Below are 20,578 nucleotides of genomic sequence, written 5' to 3'. Positions count from 1 at the left end.
ATACAGAGCAAAAAGAGAAAGAAACAGTGCATCATGGGAACCCCCCAGCAGTCTACGTCTATAGCAGCATAACTAAGGGATGGTTCAGGGTCACCTGATCCAGTCCTAACTATAAGCTTTAGCAAAAAGGAAAGTTTTAAGCCTAATCTTAAAAGTAGAGAGGGTGTCTGTCTCCCTGATCTGAATTGGGAGCTGGTTCCACAGGAGAGGAGCCTGAAAGCTGAAGGCTCTGCCTCCATTCTACTCTTACAAACACTAGGAACTACAAGTAAGCCTGCAGTCTGAGAGCGAAGCGCTCTATTGGGGTGATATGGTACTACGAGGTCCCTAAGATAAGATGGGACCTGATTATTCAAAACCTTATAAGTAAGAAGAAGAATTTTAAATTCTATTCTAGAATTAACAGGAAGCCAATGAAGAGAGGCCAATATGGGTGAGATATGCTCTCTCCTTCTAGTCCCCGTTAGTACTTTAGGGAACTTTTAGGACAACCTGATAATAATGAATTACAATAGTCCAGCCTAGAGGAAATAAATGCATGAATTAGTTTTTCAGCATCACTCTGAGACAACGACCTTTCTAATTTTAGAGATATGCGTAAATGCAAAAAAGCAGTCCTACATATTTGTTTAATATGCACTTTGAATGACATATCCTGATCAAAAAATGACTCAAGATTTCTCACAGTATTACTAGAGGTCAGGGTAATGCCATCCAGAGTAAGGATCTGGTTAGACACCATGTTTCTAAGATTTGTGGGGCCAAGTACAATAACTTCAGTTTTATCTGAGTTTAAAAGCAGAAATTAGAGGTCATCCATGTCTTTATGTCTGTAAGACAATCTTGCAGTTTAGCTAATTGGTGTGTGTCCTCTGGCTTCATGGATAGATAAAGCTGGGTATCATCTGCGTAACAATGAAAATTTAAGCAATACCGTCTAATAATACTGCCTAAGGGAAGCATGTATAAAGTGAATAAAATTGGTCCTAGCACAGAACCTTGTGGAACTCCATAATTAACTTTAGTCTGTGAAGAGATTCCCCATTTACATGAACAAATTGTAATCTATTAGACAAATATGATTCAAAACCACCGCAGCGCAGTGCCTTTAATACCTATGGCATGCTCTAATCTCTGTAATAAAATTTATGGTCAACAGTATCAAAAGCAGCACTGAGGTCTAACAGAACAAGCACAGAGATGAGTCCACTGTCCGAGGCCATAAGAAGATCATTTGCAACCTTCACTAATGCTGTTTCTGTACTATGATGAATTCTAAAACCTGACTGAAACTCTTCAAATAGACCATTCCTCTGCAGATGATCAGTTAGCTGTTTTACAACTACCCTTTCAAGAATTTTTGAGAGAAAAGGAAGGTTGGAGATTGGCCTATAATTAGCTAAGATAGCTGGGTCAAGTGATGGCTTTTTAAGTAATGGTTTAATTACTGCCACCTTAAAAGCCTGTGGTACATAGCCAACTAACAAAGATAGATTGATCATATTTAATATCGAAGCATTAAATAATTGTAGGACTTCCTTGAGCAGCCTGGTAGGAATGGGGTCTAATAAACATGTTGATGGTTTGGATGAAGTAACTAATGAAAATAATTCAGACAGGACAGTCGGAGAGAAAGAGTCTAACCAAATACCGGCATCACTGAAAGCAGCCAAAGATAACGATACGTCTTTGGGATGGTTATGAGTAATTTTTTCTCTAATAGTTAAAATTTTGTTAGCAAAGAAAGTCATGAAGTCATTACTAGTTAAAGTTAATGGAATACTCAGCTCAATAGAGCTCTGACTCTTGTCAGCCTGGCTACAGTGCTGAAAAGAAACCTGGGGTTGTTCTTATTTTTCTTCAATTAGTGATGAGTAGTAAGATGTCCTAGCTTTACGGAGGGCTTTTTTATAGAGCAACAGACTCTTTTTCCAGGCTAAGTGAAGATCTTCTAAATTAGTGAGACGCCATTTCCTCTCCAACTTACGGGTTATCTGCTTTAAGCTACGAGTTTGTGAGTTATACCACGGAGTCAGGCACTTCTGATTTAAAGCTCTCTTTTTCAGAGGAGCTACAGCATCCAAAGTTGTCTTCAATGAGGATGTAAAACTATTGACGAGATACTCTATCTCACTTACAGAGTTTAGGTAGCTACTCTGCACTGTGTTGGTATATGGCATTAGAGAACATAAAGAAGGAATCATATCCTTAAACCTAGTTACAGCGCTTTCTGAAAGACTTCTAGTGTAATGAAACTTATTCCCCACTGCTGGGTAGTCCATCAGAGTAAATGTAAATGTTATTAAGAAATGATCAGACAGAAGGGAGTTTTCAGGGAATACTGTTAAGTCTTCTATTTCCATACCATAAGTCAGAACAAGATCTAAGATATGATTAAAGTGGTGGGTGGACTCATTTACATTTTGAGCAAAGCCAATAGAGTCTAATAATAGATTAAATGCAGTGTTGAGGCTGTCATTCTCAGCATCTGTGTGGATGTTAAAATCGCCCACTATAATTATCTTATCTGAGCTAAGCACTAAGTCAGACAAAAGGTCTGAAAATTCACAGAGAAACTCACAGTAACGACCAGGTGGACGATAGATAATAACAAATAAAACTGGTTTCTGGGACTTCCAATTTGGATGGACAAGACTAAGAGTCAAGCTTTCAAATGAATTAAAGCTCTGTCTGGGTTTCTGATTAATTAATAAGCTGGAATGGAAGATTGCTGCTAATCCTCCGCCTCGGCCCGTGCTACGAGCATTCTGACGGTTAGTGTGACTCGGGGGTGTTGACTCATTTAAACTAACATATTCATCCTGCTGTAACCCGGTTTCTGTAAGGCAGAATAAATCAATATGTTGATCAATTATTATATCATTTACCAACAGGGACTTAGAAGAGAGAGACCTAATGTTTAATAGACCACATTTAACTGTTTTAGTCTGTGGTGGAGTTGAAGGTGCTATATTATTTTTCTTTTTGAATTTTTATGCTTAAATAGATTTTTGCTGGTTATTGGTGGTCTGGGAGCAGACACCGTCTTTACGGGGATGGGGTAATGAGGGGATGGCAGGGGGAGAGAAGCTGCAGAGAGGTGTGTAAGACTACAACTCTGCTTCCTGGTCCCAACCATGGATAGTCACGGTTTGGAGGATTTAAGAAAATTGGCCAGATTTCTAGAAATGAGAGCTGCTCCATCCAAAGTGGGATGGATGCCGTCTCTCCTAACAAGACCAGGTTTTCCCCAGAAGCTTTGCCAATTACTATGAAGCCCACCTCATTTTTTGGACACCACTCAGACAGCCAGCAATTCAAGGAGAACATGCGGCTAAACATGTCACTCCCGGTCCGATTGGGGAGGGGCCCAGAGAAAACTACAGAGTCCAACATTGTTTTTGCAAAGTTACACACCGATTCAATGTTAATTTTAGTGATCTACGATTGGCGTAACCAGGTGTCATTACTGCCGATGTGAATTACAATCTTACCAAATTTACGCTTAGCCTTAGCCAGCAGTTTCAAATTTCCTTCAATGTCGCCCGCTCTGGCCCCCGGAAATCAATTGACTATGGTTGCTGGTGTCGCTAACTTCACATTTCTCAAAACAGAGTCGCCAATAACCAGAGTTTGATCCTTGGCGGGTGTGTCGCCGAGTGGGGAAAAACGGTTAGAAATGTGACTGAGTTGGCGGTGTACACGGGGCTTCCTCCTCACAGTCACCCAGTCGGCCTGCTTTCCCAGTTGCTCGGGATCTGCCAGAGGGGAACTAACGGCGGCTAAGCTACCTTGGTCTGCACCGACTACAGGGGCCTGGCTAGCTGTAGAATTTTCCATGGTGCGGAGCCGAGTCTCCAATTCGCCCAGCCTGGCCTCCAAAGCTATGAATAAGCTACACTTATTACAAGTACCGTTACTGCTAAAGGAGGCCGAGGAATAACTAAACATTTCACACCCAGAGCAGAAAAGTGCGGGAGAGACAGGAGAAGCCGCCATGCTAAATCGGCTAAGAGCTAGTAGCTGCGCTAAGCTAGCGGATTCCTAAAACACGCAAAGTGAATAATGTGTAAATAATTTAGAGGTGATTCAGCAGAAGGAGTGCTTTAGTTAAGGCACGTTAAGATTACACTGGGAAACAAATCGTTATCTAGATAACTAGATCAATCTAACTGCACAGATTAAACAGCTAACAGATACAGCAAAACACCACTGTGCTCCGGAACAGGAAGTGATACAATACCGCAGTGAGAGCCAACCACCAGTAGAGTTTCCAGCTTTCATCTTAGATACACCTTCTGGAAAATTATAACTGAACTTTCAGGTCTCCTTTTTAAGAAAATCCTCATATAAAATCAACAATAATGATAATAATAATATTAAAGCAAACAGAGCTCTGGTATCGGATCGGAAAAGTATCGGTATCAGCAGATATCCAAATTCAGGTATCAGATCAGAAGTGAAAAATTGTGGATCGGTGCATCCCTACTAGCTATAGAGACATAAACTGTGTTTTGTACCAGGCTGTAAACATGTTAATTTCTGCTCTTAATTTGGATATTTTAACATGGAGTTGAATGGGAACTTGCTGACTTTTGAAGCCAGCCTCAAGTGGCCAGTCAAGGCACTGCAACTTTTTCTTCTCCTGGGTTGGCTTCATCTGAGGCCATTAAATCTTACCGCTTGAGGAAAACACAAAATGATCAGCCAACTCGCAGCTGATACTCCAACGACTGGACAGTCTCCTCAGCTGCTAAAAACAGCGAATCACAAAAACTGAAATCATTCAAACTGTTGATTCACAAAGAAAAAGCAAACAGAAACATTAGGAAGCACTGAGTTAAAAGCAATTCATGCAATTACAGAATACTCACAAAGGTGCACACAACACATTCTGATGACATTCCAGCAAGGAAATGACACGACACCACAGCTTATAAAGACCATGGCTTTTCCCCAATTCAGCGGCTGCACGCAAAGAGATGTTTGAAGGTTCTCGACTAGAGAGTCTCAGTGACGACCGAGGTTAAAGTTGTGTACCAAATACTTTCAATTGTCTTGTCCTTTGCGCAGGTTCGATAGCCCAAAAACATATTTTTATCTTTGTTGTAGTTTCATTTTTGCATTTGTCAGTGCATAAAGCTCTCTTCACCCACATTGAGTGGAAATGATAGAAAAATGAAAAGACATGAAAACTTCACCAACGCTGAAATGTACACACTCCTTGAGGAAATACAACTTGAACGAGAAATGCTGCAGTTTTGTTTTATGCTGTTTACTTCTTTCATTCATGTTATTAGTAATTGGAGCGGGCCGCGGCCTCAACTTTACCTAAATTCTGGGTCTTTTAGTGAAGCTTAGGGCTAGTGGCCGGCGATCACCTTAGTATTTTTTCTGTTTTTCTTGTTGATTAATGCTGGCAAATTATACAGTATTTTTTGTCTTTCTGATGCCTGTTTCTTTTTTTTCTCTCTGTTTAAGGTGCAGCTCCATCCAGAGATGGCAGTTGTATTTGTAGTTGTAGTTGCAGTTGTAACTGCTGGCTAAGGCTAAGCGTAAATTTGGTAAGATTGTAATTCACGTCGGCAGTAATGACACCCGGTTACGCCAATCGGAGGTCACTAAAATTAACATTAAATCGGTGTGTAACTTTGCAAAAACAATGTCGTACTCTGTAGTTTTCTCTGGGCCCCTCCCCAACCGGACCGGGAGTGACATGTTTAGCCGCATGTTCTCCTTGAATTGCTGGCTGTCTGAGTGGTGTCCAAAAAATGAGGTGGGCTTCATAGATAATTGGCAAAGCTTCTGGGGAAAACCTGGTCTTATTAGGAGAGACGGCATCCATCCCACTTTGGATGGAGCAGCTCTCATTTCTAGAAATCTGGCCAATTTTATTAAATCCTCCAAACCGTGACTATCCAGGGTTGGGACCAGGAAGCAGAGTTGTAGTCTTACACTCCTCTCTGCAGCTTCTCTCCCCCTGCCATCCACTCACTACCCCATCCCCGTAGAGACGGTGTCTGCTCCCAGACCACCAATAACCAGTAAAAATCTATTTAAGCATAAAAATTCAAAAAGAAAAAATAATATAGCACCTTCAACTGCACCACAGACTAAAACAGTTAAATGTGGTCTATTAAACATTAGGTCTCTCTCTTCTAAGTCCCTGTTGGTAAATGATATAATAATTGATCAACATATTGATTTATTCTGCCTTACAGAAACCTGGTTACAGCAGGATGAATATGTTAGTTTAAATGAGTCAACACCCCCGAGTCACACTAACTGTCAGAACGCTCGTAGCACGGGCCGAGGCGGAGGATTAGCAGCAATCTTCCATTCCAGCTTATTAATTAATCAAAAACCCAGACAGAGCTTTAATTCATTTGAAAGCTTGACTCTTAGTCTTGTCCATCCAAATTGGAAGTCCCAAAAACCAGTTTTATTTGTTATTATCTATCGTCCACCTGGTCGTTACTGCGAGTTTCTCTGTGAATTTTCAGACCTTTTGTCTGACTTAGTGCTTAGCTCAGATAAGATAATTATAGTGGGCGATTTTAACATCCACACAGATGCTGAGAATGACAGCCTCAACACTGCATTTAATCTATTATTAGACTCAATTGGCTTTGCTCAAAAAGTAAATGAGTCCACCCACCACTTTAATCATATCTTAGATCTTGTTCTGACTTATGGTATGGAAATAGAAGACTTAACAGTATTCCCTGAAAACTCCCTGCTGTCTGATCATTTCTTAATAACATTTACATTTACTCTGATGGACTACCCAGCAGTGGGGAATAAGTTTCATTACACTAGAAGTCTTTCAGAAAGCGCTGTAACTAGGTTTAAGGATATGATTCCTTCTTTATGTTCTCTAATGCCATATACCAACACAGTGCAGAGTAGCTACCTAAACTCTGTAAGTGAGATAGAGTATCTCGTCAATAGTTTTACATCCTCATTGAAGACAACTTTGGATGCTGTAGCTCCTCTGAAAAAGAGAGCTTTAAATCAGAAGTGCCTGACTCCGTGGTATAACTCACAAACTCGTAGCTTAAAGCAGATAACCCGTAAGTTGGAGAGGAAATGGCGTCTCACTAATTTAGAAGATCTTCACTTAGCCTGGAAAAAGAGTCTGTTGCTCTATAAAAAAGCCCTCCGTAAAACTAGGACATCTTTCTACTCATCACTAATTGAAGAAAATAAGAACAACCCCAGGTTTCTTTTCAGCACTGTAGCCAGGCTGACAAAGAGTCAGAGCTCTATTGAGCTGAGTATTCCATTAACTTTAACTAGTAATGACTTCATGACTTTCTTTGCTAACAAATTTTAACTATTAGAGAAAAAATTACTCATAACCATCCCAAAGACGTATCGTTATCTTTGGCTGCTTTCAGTGATGCCGGTATTTGGTTAGACTCTTTCTCTCCGATTGTTCTGTCTGAGTTATTTTCATTAGTTACTTCATCCAAACCATCAACATGTTTATTAGACCCCATTCCTACCAGGCTGCTCAAGGAAGCCCTACCATTATTTAATGCTTCGATCTTAAATATGATCAATCTATCTTTGTTAGTTGGCTACGTACCACAGGCTTTTAAGGTGGCAGTAATTAAACCATTACTTAAAAAGCCATCACCTGACCCAGCTATCTTAGCTAATTATAGGCCAATCTCCAACCTTCCTTTTCTCTCAAAAATTCTTGAAAGGGTAGTTGTAAAACAGCTAACTGATCATCTGCAGAGGAATGGTCTATTTGAAGAGTTTCAGTCAGGTTTTAGAATTCATCATAGTACAGAAACAGCATTAGTGAAGGTTACAAATGATCTTCTTATGGCCTCGGACAGTGGACTCATCTCTGTGCTTGTTCTGTTAGACCTCAGTGCTGCTTTTGATACTGTTGACCATAAAATTTTATTACAGAGATTAGAGCATGCCATAGGTATTAAAGGCACTGCGGTGGTTTGAATCATATTTGTCTAATAGATTACAATTTGTTCATGTACATGGGGAATCTTCTTCACAGACTAGGGTTAATTATGGAGTTCCACAAGGTTCTGTGCTAGGACCAATTTTATTCACTTTATACATGCTTCCCTTAGGTAGTATTATTAGACGGTATTGCTTAAATTTTCATTGTTACGCAGATGATACCCAGCTTTATCTATCCATGAAGCCAGAGGACACACACCAATTAGCTAAACTGCAGGATTGTCTTACAGACATAAAGACATGGATGACCTCTAATTTCCTGCTTTTAAACTCAGATAAAACTGAAGTTATTGTACTTGGCCCCACAAATCTTAGAAACATGGTGTCTAACCAGATCCTTACTCTGGATGGCATTGCCCTGGCCTCTAGTAATACTGTGAGAAATCTTGGAGTCATTTTTGATCAGGATATGTCATTCAAAGCGCATATTAAACAAATATGTAGGACTGCTTTTTTGCATTTACGCAATATCTCTAAAATCAGAAAGGTCTTGTCTCAGAGTGATGCTGAAAAACTAATTCATGCATTTATTTCCTCTAGGCTGGACTATTGTAATTCATTATTATCAGGTTGTCCTAAAGTTCCCTAAAAAGCCTTCAGTTAATTCAAAATGCTGCAGCTAGAGTACTGACGGGGACTAGAAGGAGAGAGCATATCTCACCCATATTGGCCTCTCTTCATTGGCTTCCTGTTAATTCTAGAATAGAATTTAAAATTCTTCTTCTTACTTATAAGGTTTTGAATAATCAGGTCCCATCTTATCTTAGGGACCTCGTAGTACCATATCACCCCAATAGAGCGCTTCGCTCTCAGACTGCAGGCTTACTTGTAGTTCCTAGGGTTTGTAAGAGTAGAATGGGAGGCAGAGCCTTCAGCTTTCAGGCTCCTCTCCTGTGGAACCAGCTCCCAATTCAGATCAGGGAGACAGACACCCTCTCTACTTTTAAGATTAGGCTTAAAACTTTCCTTTTTGCTAAAGCTTATAGTTAGGGCTGGATCAGGTGACCCTGAACCATCCCTTAGTTATGCTGCTATAGACATAGACTGCTGGGGGGTTCCCATGATGCTCTTTCTCTTTTTGGCTCTGTATGCACCACTCTGCATTTAATCATTAGTGATCGATCTCTGCTCCCCTCCACAGCATGTCTTTTTCCTGGTTCTCTCCCTCAGCCCCAACCAGTCCCAGCAGAAGACTGCCCCTCCCTGAGCCTGGTTCTGCTGGAGGTTTCTTCCTGTTAAAAGGGAGTTTTTCCTTCCCACTGTAGCCAAGTGCTTGCTCACAGGGGGTTGTTTTGACCGTTGGGGTTTTACATAATTATTATATGGCCTTGCCTTACAATATAAAGCGCCTTGGGGCAACTGTTTGTTGTGATTTGGCGCTATACAAAAAAAAATTGATTGATTGATTGACCCTCCTGTCCTGTGTACCAACAGCAATTCTTGTATATTTGTCTGTGAATTGTTTCTGTAATTTATGTTTGTATCATTTCCCAAGCAGAGGGTCACCCCTTTGAGTCTGGTCTGCTTGAGGTTTCTTCCTCAGAGGGAGTTTTTCCTTACCACTGTTGCTCTGGGGGTTGGTAAGGTTAGACCTTACCTGTGTGAAGCGCCTTGTGGCAACTCTGTTGTGATTTGGCGCTATATAAAGGAAAATTAAATTCACTTAAAATTAAGCGCTGTTGTTGAAATTAAACAACATGACGCATGCACACAAATAGGCATCGTCAATAACAAAGTATCCATGGGATGTTGGAGGTAATTCATGATTATCTTATTGAGTTCGTGTCACTCATTAAGATCCTGCTGTAATTCGTACAGGTTTAGATATAAATAACCTCAAACCAAAGGTGTAAGTTGGCACAGTGAGTTCATACTCATTATTGGTTTTATCTTCAATATGTTGTGGTCGGCACGATAAAGAAAAATCACAATTACTTTGTTAATGTCCAAATATTTATGGACCCAACTGCACAGCATTTACAATCATCTGCTAAAGCCTGGTTAAGGAGAGGCTCACTCGATTGTAAAGTAGAGTTTGTAATGCATTAGACTTGTCTCACCTGCAGCAGGATCTTATTTCCATCATAGTCCTCTGTCTGCCAGCGTAAATCACTGATGGGGCTGCAGGCGTGTGGCAGCAAAGGCACCAGTGCTCCGACGTCCCGTACTCTCACTTCCATCACTGCTGAGTCCATGGTCACTGGACTTTGGCCCCGTGGGAGCCTTTTAAATGAAAGTTGGATCTCCACATCTGGGTTAGAATAGACCACAAAAAAGCAGAAGTCCTCCTTCTTCTGTGCCACCTTCCTCTGCAGAAGCAACTTGTACAGTCGCACCATGTCCATGTAATTTTCATGGCAACAGTACACAGTAAATCGTACTATCTCCTTCCCATAATGGACCTGCCGCACAGCCCAAAGTGGCGTGCCAGGGGACAGGGTGTAAAAGTCCTGACTGCACGGTGTTAACGGCAACATGTGTCTTCCGTTGCTGACCTTCTCAGTATGGTGGTAGCACCACGGTGAGCGCTGGAACACGCGGTGCAGTGTCAGTAACTTCTCCTCACCACCAGATGCCTCCTGGAGGAAAAGGATGACCGCCATTGCTGCTTGACAGTTTGCATCCGAGTTCTGACGCCACTTGGCCCGAGACCGCTGGAAGGTGGAAGCGCGCTCTGAGACACGGAAGAGGTGCAGCTCAGGATGGACCCACGACAGCACTCCATTGACAGCAAGCTGAAGAAACCTGGCCTGGCCCGGGTCAGCAATGAGGTGGACACTGACGAGGAAAGGATCCTGGAGTTCACCCATGGACAACTCACCTCCACATACAACAGAAGAAGGAGGGAAAGATTGCAGAAGAACACGATATGAATTAAATCATGCAGAAACAAAGAAAGTACAAAGCAAGAAAAACTGTAACATGAGAGCACCAAGGCTCCTGTTTCTACATTTGTCTACCTCTCTTCTGCATTTCTGGACCCCTCATTCCACCAGCGCTCTCACTCCTGTCTTCCCCCTTTTCACTCATGATCCATTATCATGTCCAACTCCATCCTTCTCTTCATGGCCATGTTCACCCTGATCCTTCCCCCCTCCATCCCTCTTTCTCTCCTCTTTCCTGCGCTCCCTTCTGTCGGCTCATTAGTGCCATTAGGAGGTCATTACTGAGTCCTGCAGGAATGTTCCAGACACTGAACCCCTGACCTGGAAAAGGACTGACCTGGCATAGGTGTACTGTGAAACCACAGTTGAAATGTTCCCAAATTGTTTTTGCATGTTACACGTACACTCTCACACAGTATCCATGCATGCTTTCTTTTCACAGCACTTTTCTGACACTCATTATCGGAGCTCTCTGGAGACTTGTCCCATTTTGTTTGTGCTTTCAGGCAGTTTTGGCCAAGAGAAAGGACACAGTCCCCTTGTCACTGGCACAGGAGGCTGTGTGGCTGCTGCCAGCTTCCCTTCGTCAAACAGGGAATACAAACACATACAGGTTCTGTCTCAAGGGCCCTGCTGGCCTTTGCAAAAGGGCAGTTTGTACCCTGTGCTACTGGATAATAGAGATGGCATTTTTTAAATGTTAAGCTCGTGTTACAAACAAATGTTGCTACAAGGTGGTCAGTAGGGTGTTAAAATGTAAGAGATGAAGCTTAACTAAGTCAAATCTTATGCATTTAATAAGTATAAAGGCAAAATAACAGAAAGTAATATTTCTACACAAAGTTGAATCAAATCATGACATGCATTATGAAAGGATGGACAATAACACTGAAGAAAGACTTCATGAAAAAGTTTAAGTTTGTCAGTTATTTCAGAAAGTGAAAACTTTATATATTGTCAACTCATTACCAGTGTTGCCACAGTTACTTTGAAAAAGTAATCCAATTACTGATTACTGATTACTCCTTGAAAAAGTAACTTAGTTACTTTCCTGATTACTCAATTGTAAAAGTAACTAAGTCAGATTACTAGTTACTTTTTTAGTTACTTTCCCCAGCTGCGGACAACAACCCTCTGCCACCTCAACATGACAGTGATACCTGTTTTGCCAAAACTCACTTTATAGTCACCCTTTCTTGACTTCAATAAAAATAAATACTTGTTTTTTAAAAAGTAAAATAAATACCTTTTTCTTGACCTCATATTTAACTGTTGATAGCACTGTAACAGTAAAACTTGCAATTTCTAACCTACATTGTTTATAAATGTAACTATTAAATTCTTTCTAACATTTTTCTAACATTTAAATTCTCTCTAAACATTTTACTTGTCGAAATTATTATAAGTAGTATTAGTAGTTGTAGTAAAAAAAAAAGGCTTCAAAACTGGACCTTTAATCTAGGGGTGTTGTGGAGGAGGGGGGGCACATCCTTGCCCCACACCCCCATTCCATCTGGATTCACCCCTGCTTTGGGCTGCTCTGCTTTCATTACTAGCATGTTGCTCATGGGGATCCACAGCCTCTAGATTAGGTAGTGTTTATAAAATAGGTAGCTGGCATTTTTCAAGGGTGGAAATAAATTAAGCAAAGTTTCTATAATGAGTCAGAATGGTGTGTGAGTCCAGAATGTTCTTAGAACCTTAGACTGCAACACTTTTTAGAAGAAGTAGTCAACCCCCTTTTTTTTCCTGTTAATTACGCAAATTTTTAATGTCAATTTACTGTCTTAATGTATTTATAAATTGTTTAGGTTCTTGTTATCATATACACACTATTATTATTATTATTATTATTATTATTATTATTATTATTTAATTTTTCCTTCTATTTTGTCTTTTGATTTTTAAAATGGACCACAATGGAAATAAGCGTTTTCACTTTCTTGAACATCCATGTATTTTAAACATATTTACAACTATATTATGTACTTACATTGAACTTACCAAATAAAATCACGTACGCATGCACTCACACACTCATGCTTTTAATGTAAAAATAATTTACCACCCCCTGCTGGAATGGCATGTTAATCTAGAATGTAATTAACAACGTTAATAGATAATATCCGATGATATCCGAAGATGTCACAGATTTCCCACAGTTCCGCAGTCCGCTATGTTGTGAGTCAACTTTCTTTGTCACTGATCTATTATATAGAGATCAGTGACATCACCACGATAATGCTGACATCAAAGCCGGTGTTCTGTCGAGATGAGGTGCGTCGTCGAGCTGCGGTGCCACGCATCTCAGCTCAACAGATAAGTCTGTCGAGCTGAGGTGCTTCATCGAGATGAGGTTCCTCGCGTAACTGCATATGTGTGCACTGAAAAAATTACTTGACGGAGTTCGCTTATTTTGATGGGCAAGTAAATGTAGGAATTGTTCATCCGAACGTACTAATGTATAAAATCTACTCACTATAAAACAATAAGTATTTGTAACCTGGAGTTAGCTTATTTCGACAGGCAAAATATACATATACGAGGTCTGTTAGAAAAGTATCCGACCTTTTTATTTTTTCAAAAACCATATGGATTTGAATCACGTGTGATTGCATCAGCCAAGCTTGAACCTTCGTGCGCATGCGTGAGTTTTTTCACGCCTGTCGGTTGCGTCATTCGCCTGTGAGCAGGCTTTGAGTGAGCAGTGGTCCACCCCTCTCGTCGGATTTTTATTGCGAATTAATTAATTAATTAATTAATTTATTTATTAATTTATTTTTATTGCCGCAACGCGCGGAATTCCTCCGCTCCTCTTTCCATGACAAAAACTCCTGTAACAGTGGAATGTGCCGTTCATTTCCAAACTGGACGCTGTGTTTTATCCGGGGCATCCTCTGACTAGCACAGGAATTGCGGAAGACGTGGACATCAGCACTTTTTCGGCACATTGAGACAGTCGTCCGGAGAAATTCCGCGCATCGCGGTGGAGCCGCATGGTGCAAAGCAACACCGTGATGAAGCCTCACAGGACATGTTCTGGCATGTCCAGGCTCATCCACAATTTCTCGGTTAGTCACACGACTGAAAACCCACCGACAGCCATCTGAAAGCCATCTCAAAGCCGTCTTGTGAGACCAACACGGAGGTGGTTTTGTGCCACGCCATGAGCGGCATGGTGGCGCAATCCTCCGTTTTTCTTGTCCACGTCTCCTGCCATTTTTGTGTAAGTCAGACGACGTCCCGGATCAACAAAGCCTTCACGTTGGAAATGATCTGATTGTTTCAGCGGGGTCTGAGCCTGTCGATCAGCGCTCGGAGCGCGGCGCGCTCTCAGCAGCTGTGGGCGGTCTTTAAACCGGCTGGAGCACTCCTTAATCTGTGTAATCCCCATAAAATCGTCCCTCAAAGCCATTTGAATTTTCCGAATGGTTACCACCTGGAGGTCTCTCACAGTTTCTGGAAAAAATTGATGCAGCAAAGCTCCAAATTGTTCAGACATTTATTCGCAATAAAAATCCGACCAGAGGGGTGGACCACTGCTCACACAAAGCCTGCTCACAGGCGAATCACGCGAACGACAGGTGTGAAAAAACTCATGCATGCGCACGAAAGTTCAAACTTGGCTGATGCAATCACACGTGATTCAAATCCATATGGTTTTTGAAAAAAATAAAAAGGTCGGATACTTTTCTAACAGACCTCGTACATACATTTATGCTCCTAATGTAAAATACAGAAAATGTTTTACTTACTAGGCTATAAATACACTGAATACAATTAATAAAAAAAAACTTTGACGGGAAAAAAAAATGCGCATGCGCAGTTGCACGTCGAGTGAGTTACTTCATCTCTACATCTCGACGTTCACCTCATCTCGACGGGACACACTGAATCCAACTTGTAAAGTGAAGTATTTACAGAAAATTGCTGAAATTGACAATAAGGACCTGTACACAATCGGAAAAGAACGGTGCTCGGACGAGGAAGCGCTCCCAGCCATTACCTTCCCACATCTTGTCAACTATTTGGTATATATGGTGTGAGCGTGTACACGTTAGAGGATGATTCAGGCTTCTGCCGGCGGAACAATCACACCGGGATTTACGCTGCGCCCACAGTTGTTGCGCTGATCCACAGCAGCAGCGCTGGCATTTTTATTATTACTGAGCCAATAGCACCCAAGCGCTTTGAATAATTCACCAACATCTGAGTGCTAAATGTCATGATGAAATGATGTGGTGTTCTGCAGCCTGCGCAAAAAGCATCTCCGCGTTACGCATCGCCAGTTAATACCGGACGAATCAAACCATCTTCCTCTGTCCTGTGCGCACTGGTCGCAAAAAGTCCTGGCATTGTCGAGAAGGCTTGCAAGAAAATAAATGTGACAATTTTCATGCGCTCACAGCGATAAAATGCCAGAACAGAACCCGGTGTGCATCCACGGGAAGCCTACTTTTAAGACCTCCACGTGCCACCTGCCCGTGTCACAGGCTAACAGTTGACGCATGATGGTCGCAAAAAAAAAAACACACCTTTGGGCTATGACCTCGGATCAGACGACACCACCCACTGAATTTAAGCAGCATATTAAATAAATGCCAATAATTTTATTATGTTCTTGGCGGATGTAATGAGAGCGAGTGCGTGTATGTATGTGTGTGTGAGAGAAATAGTGAAAAATAAAACAATTCACAGTTAAACATCAAGTTTTACTTCTTGCTCTGATGACCAGCAACAATATGTGCCTGGATTGTCAGTATATTGTCACTTGGGACAATATGTGCCAGCGTCTCTTTTGTTAACAAACTGAATCAGTGACCTGTAAAATTTGATTGACACACAACATGACGGCTAGTGCAAAGGGTCATTGGAAATGTGCTGGAGTGGAAACCCATCTATATCCATAGTTTCTCCAAAAATATTAATCCTATCAGCATTTTGTTTTGGCAGCATTCATCCTTGACCCAAAATACATAAGCATACCAAATGGCAAATGTCAGCTGTCCTCAGTTTTTCCGTGATTGAAGTTATACACACGCACGCATGCTTGGATGGACGGGCAAAGAGGTTTTTGTCTTTTCCGTATTCTGCCACAAGCAGGTGCTTCTTTCTTTAGACACAGAGATGGTGGCAGAAAACATCAAAGGCAAACATTTCACTCATGGTACCAGCAACATGACACTTAACTAAACTGATTAAACAAATTGAACTCCAAAAAAAATCAATAAGACTAGCAACACTGTTAAACTAACATGAACCACAATAACAACATTTAAAACCCCAAAACCCTGAACTCCCATGGTACACTGCAGCACAATGTCCATTTTTACTGGTTAGCAAAAACCATTTGTCTTATCAACTTTCTGTTTTCGCAGCATTCATCCTTGACCCAAATACATACCAAATGGCAAATGTCAGTTCTCCTCGGTTTCTCTGTGATCGAAGCCATACACATGCACTCACACACGCACACAGAGGCCACTTGGTTATTATTATGTCGATAATATAGAAATGTCAAATATCTGAAAGGTATGTTCATTTGGCTCCTTTTGAATGAATTACTGCATTAATGTGGTGTGTCATGGAGGGGATCAGCCTGTAGCACTGCTGAGGTGTTACGGAAGCTGAGGTTACTTTAATTGTGCCCTTCACCTTGTCGGTTTTGTTGGATCTGGTGGCTCTGTTCTTCCTCTTGACAATTTGTTATAAGCCTTGCAGGGTCTCTAATCACCTGCTCCGTGGCCTGCTGTAAAGTCCTAATGTTACCCTCCCTGTTGAGCTTTATCTATGCTCGCAGACAAGATGGGGACGCCTTCCTCATGTATTCCACCTTGCTCCGACTGCCTTCCATTCCCCTTCTCTCCAAGTTATGCCCCCATTTCACCAGGCTTGTCTCAACCTGCTTCTACTCTCAGTCCAGATCATAATGTTGACTGCAAATGTCATGATCCATGGAGATTCCTGTGTTATCTCATCCATCAACCAGTCATTCATACTGCACATCTAACTGCTGTCACAGCCTTTGTACATATCCTACAACACCCTTACATACCTCTCTATCACTTCAGACTTCCTCATACAACACCACAACCCTTTCTTGGCACCCTGTCATAGATTTTCTCGAGATCCACAAACATACAGTGCAACTCCTGGCCTTCTCTACACTTCTCCATCAGTAAACATCACATCTGCAGTGCTCTTTCTTGACATGAAACATTATTGCTTTTTACAGATGTCCACCTCTTTTCTCAGCCTAGTTTCCACCATTCTTTCCCATATCTTCATATTGTGACTGATCAATGTAGTTGTAGTTACTGCAGGTCTGCATATCGCCGTTCAATCCCATTCTCACTTTCAAAGATAAGCAGCCTGGAAGCTCACGTTCTTTTAGATGATCACAACTGCCCACAAATTTCATCTAGCATGTAGTTTGTCTGCTGCCACTATGATCTGAATCTGGCTAACTGGCAGAAAATGAATGAATGAATGCAGTTTGTTAACATGCTGGTGTAGCACACAGGGGGATGATAGACCAGGCTTGTACCATGTCATTTGTGCTAAAGCAACAGTAGCACACCCATAATAAAACTTTACAGCAACTATGGTGCCTATGGAAAACCACCTGGTGATGTTTTGGCATGTTCAACAACATCCACAGAATTTCAAGGGATTACCAAAATATGTCAAAGGTCACAACAGAAATGAAGGAATTTTTGAACAGGTTGAGATTTCAACCATGGATGAAACAAGAACACGGCACAATGACATTATGACTGGACCATCTTCACCATGAACACCCTCCCAGACCTTTTTCAAGGTAAGGATGTGGTTTCAAATCATCTTGGATACAATAAATTGTTTTTAAAAATCAGTGTCAGTGCACTCCACAGGCATCACTGTATTTTCCAAGATTTCATTAATCTGGTTAGAAACTGCTATCTCTCCTGAGTGTTAAGGATTTTATATATATATATATATATGTTATCACTGTTAAACATTTGTACCTTCGTCTTCTTTCTTATGAAAACGGTGTTGTGCTGTTTGCACTTCACCCTGAGAATTTATGTGTTATTCAACCTTGTTTTAGCTTTGTCTTCTTTCTCATGAGAACGGTGTTGTGCTGTTTTGCACCTGTCTTAACCAAGCCTGAGAATTCAATTTTGTTTTAGCACTCTGGGGTCAATCTGAACTGGGAATGAAGGACTGGATGTACTTATTGTTATAACATAACTTTGTTTTCGTAGCCGCTAACGACTGGGAGTAAAAGAACTGAAGGTTGAATTTTGACTGATTGTGATGCTTAGTGTTCCAGGCAGATGCAAAACAGCTGATAACTGCAACAGACGAACGAGATGTGCTGACCTGAAGTGTTCTTCCTTACAGCTGCACTTGACGTATGCGTTTATGTTATGGGAAGAAACTTGTCTTGCGTCATTACCCCCACCCTTAGGACAAGTTTCTTGTTTATGTGATGAGGGCGTCTCTTAATAAAAAGAGCGGAAAAGCAGGCCAGACTTTAGTGTAGCCTTGGTGTACAGCCTGGCCGCACTCCGCGCGTAATATTTGACTTTCTGTCTCACTGGTGTTTCTTGACTCTGTTTGTCTTGTTAAAGGTTTTAAAAATGTTTGGAGGAGAAAATACCCAACACTGAGCATTTCCATGCCTCCACTGGTCGATCATATGGACCAACTGTCTCTTCATTCTATTCCTCACTGTCCGTGCACCATTCTTTCTAATCCACTATCCTTCCTGATTCATTCTGTCCACAATAACCAATAATCTCTGTTGTGAAAGTGTCGTGACACGGACCCACAACAGGGGGCGTTAATGAATGGACAATGGATAAGCCAAAAGTAACAATTTAATGTTGTGAATCGCACAACGACGTACAGACAATAACAATATGGTGGAATGTCAATTAGACACCAGGTGACGTGTGGGCAGGCTTGACGATAGAAGACGCCTGGCGAGAGAAGAGCCGGATCCCACACAGCTTCCACCACCAACGGAGCTGAAGAACACTGGAGCCGCCAAGCCCTGCGCCCCAGGTGGCCGCTGTCTTCAGCAGTCAGACCCGGTACTGCTGGCAGAGAACAGAGACAGTCCTGATGAGTGTGAGTTCGCACACTCAGTAATCCCACAGTCTGTATACAGTTAGGAGGGAAAACCTCCACCTCCAATCACACACTCGTGCAGCTCCTGTCTAACCACTTATCTGGTTGGGGTGTGAAGTGAAGCCGTCGCTGATCACACCAAATGCCAATCCCACAGATAAGGCAACACCCACAGGAAAACGGCTGCAAAGAAGTTCAGACTATTAGTCAGTGTTAAGTACAGCAGAGAATATTACCTGAATGGTAGTTGATTTCTCGGCGGGGAGGTGGAGTTGCAGTCCAGCCTTTATGGTGGTGGTGATGAGTAGTGGATGAGTGACAGCTGGTACGGATGATGAGTGACAGCTGTCACTCCCGGTCGCTCCGACGCCCTCTCGTGCTTGAAGCCCGCACTTCAAGCAGGGTGCCATCTTGTGGTGGTGGGCCAGCAGTACCTCCTCTTCAGCGGCCCACACAACAAATCTCTATCATTTTCTTCATTCATCATCTTGAGAAGAAGGCAGTGAAGGATAGCAACATGCAAATCCTGTAAAATCTGTCTTTACATAAAGTGCATTCAGAAAGTATTCACAGTGCTTCACTGTTCCCACATTTGGTTATGTGGTATGCCTTATTCGAAAATGGAGTACATTCATTTTTTCCCCTTAACCTATACTCACAACACCCCATAATGACAACATGAAAAAAGTTTTTTGAAAGTTTTGCAATTAAAAAAAATAATAATAAAACTTGTAAATCATATGGACATAAGTATTCACGTCCTTTGCTCAATACTTTGTTGAACGCTTTGGTGTGAATGGCAGTTATTTTGGAGGAAACCAGACACCATCCCTACAGTGAAGCATGGTGGTATAAGCATTATGCTGTGGGGAAGTTTTTCAGTGGCCAGCGACTCACTGTCAGCTGGAACTGACAGAGTGAACACAACGTGTTAAATTAAAACAAAGAGAACAGAGAAAGGGGGGAAATAAAGAAAATAATAAAATAAATAAATAAATACATATTTCAAATCAAATCAATTTTATTTATATAGCGCCAAATCACAACAAACAGTTGCCCCAAGGCGCTTTATATTGTAAGGCAAGGCCATACAATAATTACGGAAAAACCCCAACGGTCAAAACGACCCCCTGTGAGCAAGCTCTTGGCGACAGTGGGAAGGAAAAACTCCCTTTTAACAGGAAGAAACCTCCAGCAGAACCAGGCTCAGGGAGGGGCAGTCTTCTGCTGGGACTGGTTGGGGCTGAGGGAGAGAACCAGGAAAAAGACATGCTGTGGAGGGGAGCAGAGATCAATCACTAATGATTAAATGCAGAGTGGTGCATACAGAGCAAAAAGAGAAAGAAACACTCAGTGCATCATGGGAACCCCCCAGCAGTCTAAGTCTATAGCAGCATAACTAAGGGATGGTTCAGGGTCACCTGATCCAGCCCTAACTATAAGCTTTAGCAAAAAGGAACGTTTTAAGCCTAATCTTAAAAGTAGAGAGGGTGTCTGTCTCCCTGATCTGAATTGGGAGCTGGTTCCACAGGAGAGGAGCCTGAAAGCTGAAGGCTCTGCCTCCCATTCTACTCTTACAA

The 20,578-nt window shown here is 41.7% G+C and overlaps 1 protein-coding gene across 2 annotated transcripts in view; it reads right to left on the bottom strand.

The window, feature by feature from the left end:
- Positions 1-20,578, bottom strand: part of LOC117524794 (protein FAM124A) — a 114,119-nt gene that overhangs the window by 49,526 nt on the left and 44,015 nt on the right. For both annotated transcript variants that reach the window (XM_034186613.1, XM_034186615.1), the window contains one exon: positions 10,056-10,816. In XM_034186613.1, the coding sequence (XP_034042504.1) occupies positions 10,056-10,816 (761 nt within the window). The remainder of the gene's footprint in view (positions 1-10,055; positions 10,817-20,578) is intronic.

Source organism: Thalassophryne amazonica, chromosome 14 (assembly GCF_902500255.1).
Source record: "Thalassophryne amazonica chromosome 14, fThaAma1.1, whole genome shotgun sequence".
Classification (NCBI taxonomy): domain Eukaryota; kingdom Metazoa; phylum Chordata; class Actinopteri; order Batrachoidiformes; family Batrachoididae; genus Thalassophryne; species Thalassophryne amazonica.
Note: the sequence above shows the minus strand (reverse complement) of the source record. Positions and strands in the feature narration are given on the sequence as shown.